The 4259-nt window shown below is 37.3% G+C and overlaps 1 protein-coding gene across 1 annotated transcript; it reads right to left on the reverse strand.

The window, feature by feature from the left end:
* Positions 1-234: 234 nt before the first annotated feature.
* On the reverse strand, positions 235-3901 carry IL6 (interleukin 6). The gene is made up of 5 exons (XM_043509196.1): positions 3629-3901; positions 3321-3508; positions 2494-2607; positions 2175-2321; positions 235-426 (listed from the first exon to the last, which is right to left on the reverse strand). Exons 1-5 carry the CDS (start codon positions 3756-3758, stop codon positions 235-237), a joined length of 771 nt encoding a protein of 256 aa, XP_043365131.1. The 5' UTR covers positions 3759-3901.
* Between the last annotated feature and the right edge of the window lie 358 nt (positions 3902-4259).

Genomic DNA, 4259 nt, shown 5'->3' on the forward strand with positions numbered 1-4259 from the left:
AAATATTGAAATAAACTAGACTCTGTTTGTTTAAATTATCTCTAAATCCTGGAAAAATAAATAGGCAATATTTTTTAAAAAATAAATATTTTAAAAAACAATAAATACACTTGCAAAAGAAATCTTAATAAAATATAAACTATTCTGATTACTTCTGGTTCTTAAAATAGAACAACACTGTCATCTGCCACATGACAGATTTTGTAATGAAGGAATGTGCCTGAATTAAAACATTCAAACACTGACATTCCTGGTGTTTTTCAGATATCGAACAGCCCTCACAGTTTTCTCCATGAATGAAGTAAAGTCCCGGAGGATGAGATGGGTGCTGATTTTCTCTATCCATTTTTTATTTGACTTCAGTTTTGCAAAAAGTGTGCTCTGGGTAGCTGGGTCTGGCATGATCACTGCATCAGGATTTTTCACCTATGAAAAAGAAAATAAAAATACATTGGTTACAATACTATAAAATGCTCTTGATGGACAGGATCTGCCTTTATGCATGTGAAAAACGTAAAAGATGCTTACAAGAAAGCACATGCTTTTCTTTGCTGTACCATTGGGTCAGCAGATAGTATGATGGGGCTATATAACCTTATTTATCCCCACTGTAATCTATGGCACTTGAGTTTCATTTGTAGCTGGTACTACTTGTGATAGGGAATCTTTTTCAGAATCTGACCTGGCAATGGTTCTATGGATCTACTTGACCACAAACTAACAACAGGTGAGCAATAGGCTATGTCCCAAAGTCATCCCCATACTCAGTAGCAGCTAGGGCAGTTTGGCTGTATGGGTGGTCCAGGCCCAACTTCCTAAATGGGAAGGAAGACTCTATTTCTACTCCCCAGGATCTCTTATCGTTCCCACAGGCACAGGTTTTACTTGTGAGCTTTTTGTTAGGCATTATATTTAGTTCCTGCCAGTTCAATCAGTTTCTCACTTTCATGAAGGCTAACATTTCACTGAGTTCATCCAGTTATAGAGCAACACAAACAATTGCCACAAATCAATTTTTGCAAGATACACAGGTGAAATCAATGGCCCATTATCTTTCCATAACAGGACTATTATTCTAGGTTATCACTGTGTGGAAAAAGTTCAGCTCCCATTCATCTAAAAACGATGAAAATAAATATTATACAACATTTATTTTATATATACAAATGGCTTTTCAAGGCATTGAAAAATAGCTTGTAGAAAATAATGGCCTATAGTTTCCATAATTCTTGATCCTGCAACCCTCACTCACCTAAGTGGTTCTTATTCATCTGGTAGCTCCACTGACTACAAAGAATCTATTCACATGAAGAGCTATTAGTGCAAGTAAGAATTGCAGGAATGGAGTGAATTTTAAAGAGTTACATTTCAAAGTATTGCAAAACATACAAGCACAGCTAATGTGTCCTTTCAAGGTATTGCAAAACATCCAGAACAGCTATTAGAACTGAATAGCATTTAATTTTCTGAGTCCACAAATATTCATGCTTTTGTAAAATGTTACGGCGTTATCAAATGTGATGCAAAAAGCAAGTGTTTCTCTGTAGGTGGCACTTGTTATTCAGCCAAGTCATTAACCTATAGGTTGTATTAATCAGCAATTCTATAACTTGTACATTTGATTTTAAACTGAAAATTTTTAATCATACCATACGATCCTGCATGAAGGCTTGCTTTTATGAGATTTTAAATATTTATATTGTTTATTAAAGGTATTCTCTAGTCTTTCTCTGGTCACTTTAAGAGTATTTGTTTTTTACTTCAGTGGGAGTTTTGGGCGTGAAGAGACGCAGGATTGAGTCCTAATTCTACAACTACTAGGAAAAATTAAGACAGCAGAGTTCTCTTTGTCACCAATCCAGCATCTACTTTTTTGTGTCATTTGCAAATAATGTGGCACATTTACTTGCTAGAGCTGGTGTGCAATTAGAGATAACAATAAGCTGTAGAAAGAACAATCTAATTGTCAGAAAATATTTGTAAAATCTGTAATTTACCATTGATATCCTTTCTGATAAATATTGAGAGCATGGATTTGTGGAGCCAGCCTGCTTCCATTGTAACCAATGGGATCACTATCAGTGTCTACGTATTTTTCAGAGCATAATATTTCTGACTCCTTTTCAAATCAAAGTCAAAACAATTATGTATGGGTAAACATAAAAATAACTCACCATCTGCCTCACACTATTTGCCAGATGCTTTGTACCATAATATATGGATTCCACTTTTTGCTTTTCACTAATAAATGTTTCTCGTACATATTCCAGGTATGTCTGAAATGTAAAAAGTCCACTGGAGATTCCTCTCAAGCATTTTTCCTAAAATAAGAGAAGGGTAAGAAATTATTTATTGCAGAAAAAAATATTTGATGAAAATATTGTTTCTATGTATCCGTTAACTAGCTAATGTTTATACAGTGCTTCAGTGAGCTTCAGATAAGGCCCTATGTGTGGGGTTATTAAATTATTATAAAAGTTATTGATTCCTTGCCTCATTGAATCCAGAGAGTAGACATCCATCTTCCTCTGTGATCTTGGGGAGGTTCAGATTGTTTTGGGCAAGCATCTCCATACTGCTGTCACACACAGTAAATTTCTCACACATCTGGGAATAGACACACAGATTTTATTACACCTTTATCACATTACCATTTCCCAGGCAAAAGGCATTGTATAACTATGTCAGTAGAAAGGCCTTGTGCATTACTGAAATCTCCACAAAAATGTTTTTTAATCAGCTTTTTAAATTATTTAGCAGAATAGTTGAATATATTATCCTAACTAATTAGAAATCACTGTTACATTTTCTATGCTTTTCATAATCTCCCATCAGAAACAATTTGCACTAGTCTGTCTGATACACAGCATTGTTACACTAATGCAGATTGGTATGTTTTCTAAGATGTATGTCTCAAATATTTGCTCCCGTAAAAGGTCAGGAGACTGTATGTCCTATAAATAAAAATGCTCTAGGTGGCTGTGCATTGTGCCTGCCTACACTCACTCCACTTTTGACAAATATCTTCGTGGCCCACGAGCTTTTCAAGACTAAAAGGAATTCACTTCCATGCTCTCTTAGGCCTTGCCCATGGGAAACCAGCATAAGCCACCCTGCAGCCCAATCAGACAGAGAGGTTGCCAATTCCATGGCCAAGCTCAAGAAAAATGACAACAATATCCCAGATAAAACAGCTGGAGGGAAGGGGAGGCATAAAACACCAGATAGTCCCCTTTGCTGTTAAAACCTGCCAAGTGCAGCAAAGAACTGACCAACTCAGGTTGGGATCCCACTCCCAGCTGCCTCCATGTATTACCCACCTCGTCCTTCAGCTTGGCCGCCTTGCTGTGCAGCAGCCAGGCCAGGGATTCACAATCAGGCAGCAAGGGGCTTCTGGCAAGCGAGTCCGAGGGAACATCAACAAGTTCCTCTTCCCCGGAGGAATCTGGGAGGGGGACTGCTTTGGTCCCGAGGAGCAATGTCAGGGCTGCCGCTGCCAAGAGAGAGTCTGAGAAGAGGAAATAGACAAGGGAGTGGAGTGAAATCCTGCCAGTTAAGTTACACACACTGTCAAAAAGACAGTGGGAGAGACTAGCTCACTCTGCTGCTGAGCATCTGTGTTACTTACATCCCCGAAGATAATTCATTTCCTTCTCTTTTTTTCCCCACCTTTGCTCTTTCAAAATAGTTGCTGGCCAGAGGGCTGGAGAGCAGAATGAGATGCAGGAATCCCTGATCTTGGGCATATTTATATTCATTGCTACTGGTCACTGGGAAAATCCAGTATTAGAAAAAAAAAAAAAACTTTTTTGTCTTTTGTTGTAATGAAAACTGATATTGGGTTTCTAATGAAAAGAAAGTGTTGAATACTATTGTGAAACACTTCAGGAAACTGAGCTCATATATTAATGAATTAAGGATGGAAACATAGTAATAAGACAGAAACCCCCCATGCAATGTGTTCTGGAGTACAGTAAATGACTCAAGTAGAAGGCCTTCCATGACTTGCCCAGGATACTCATTTTATCCAGTCTTAGTTGGAATTAAACCAAGGATGCAGCTAACCCAGAAGCAAATACATTCTTGAGAGAAAACAGACATTTAATAATTATTATGTCATATGCAGCAGAAGCAGTCATCGGGGAGACCTTATAAGGGAAAGGAAACATAATTAATTCCCTAAATAATTGGTAGACCATTCAGAAAAAAATACAACTCATAAAATATACAAATAAAAAAGACTGTAATTCTCAAAAGGA

This window comes from Dermochelys coriacea, chromosome 2 (genome assembly GCF_009764565.3).
Source record: "Dermochelys coriacea isolate rDerCor1 chromosome 2, rDerCor1.pri.v4, whole genome shotgun sequence".
NCBI lineage: Eukaryota > Metazoa > Chordata > Testudines > Dermochelyidae > Dermochelys > Dermochelys coriacea.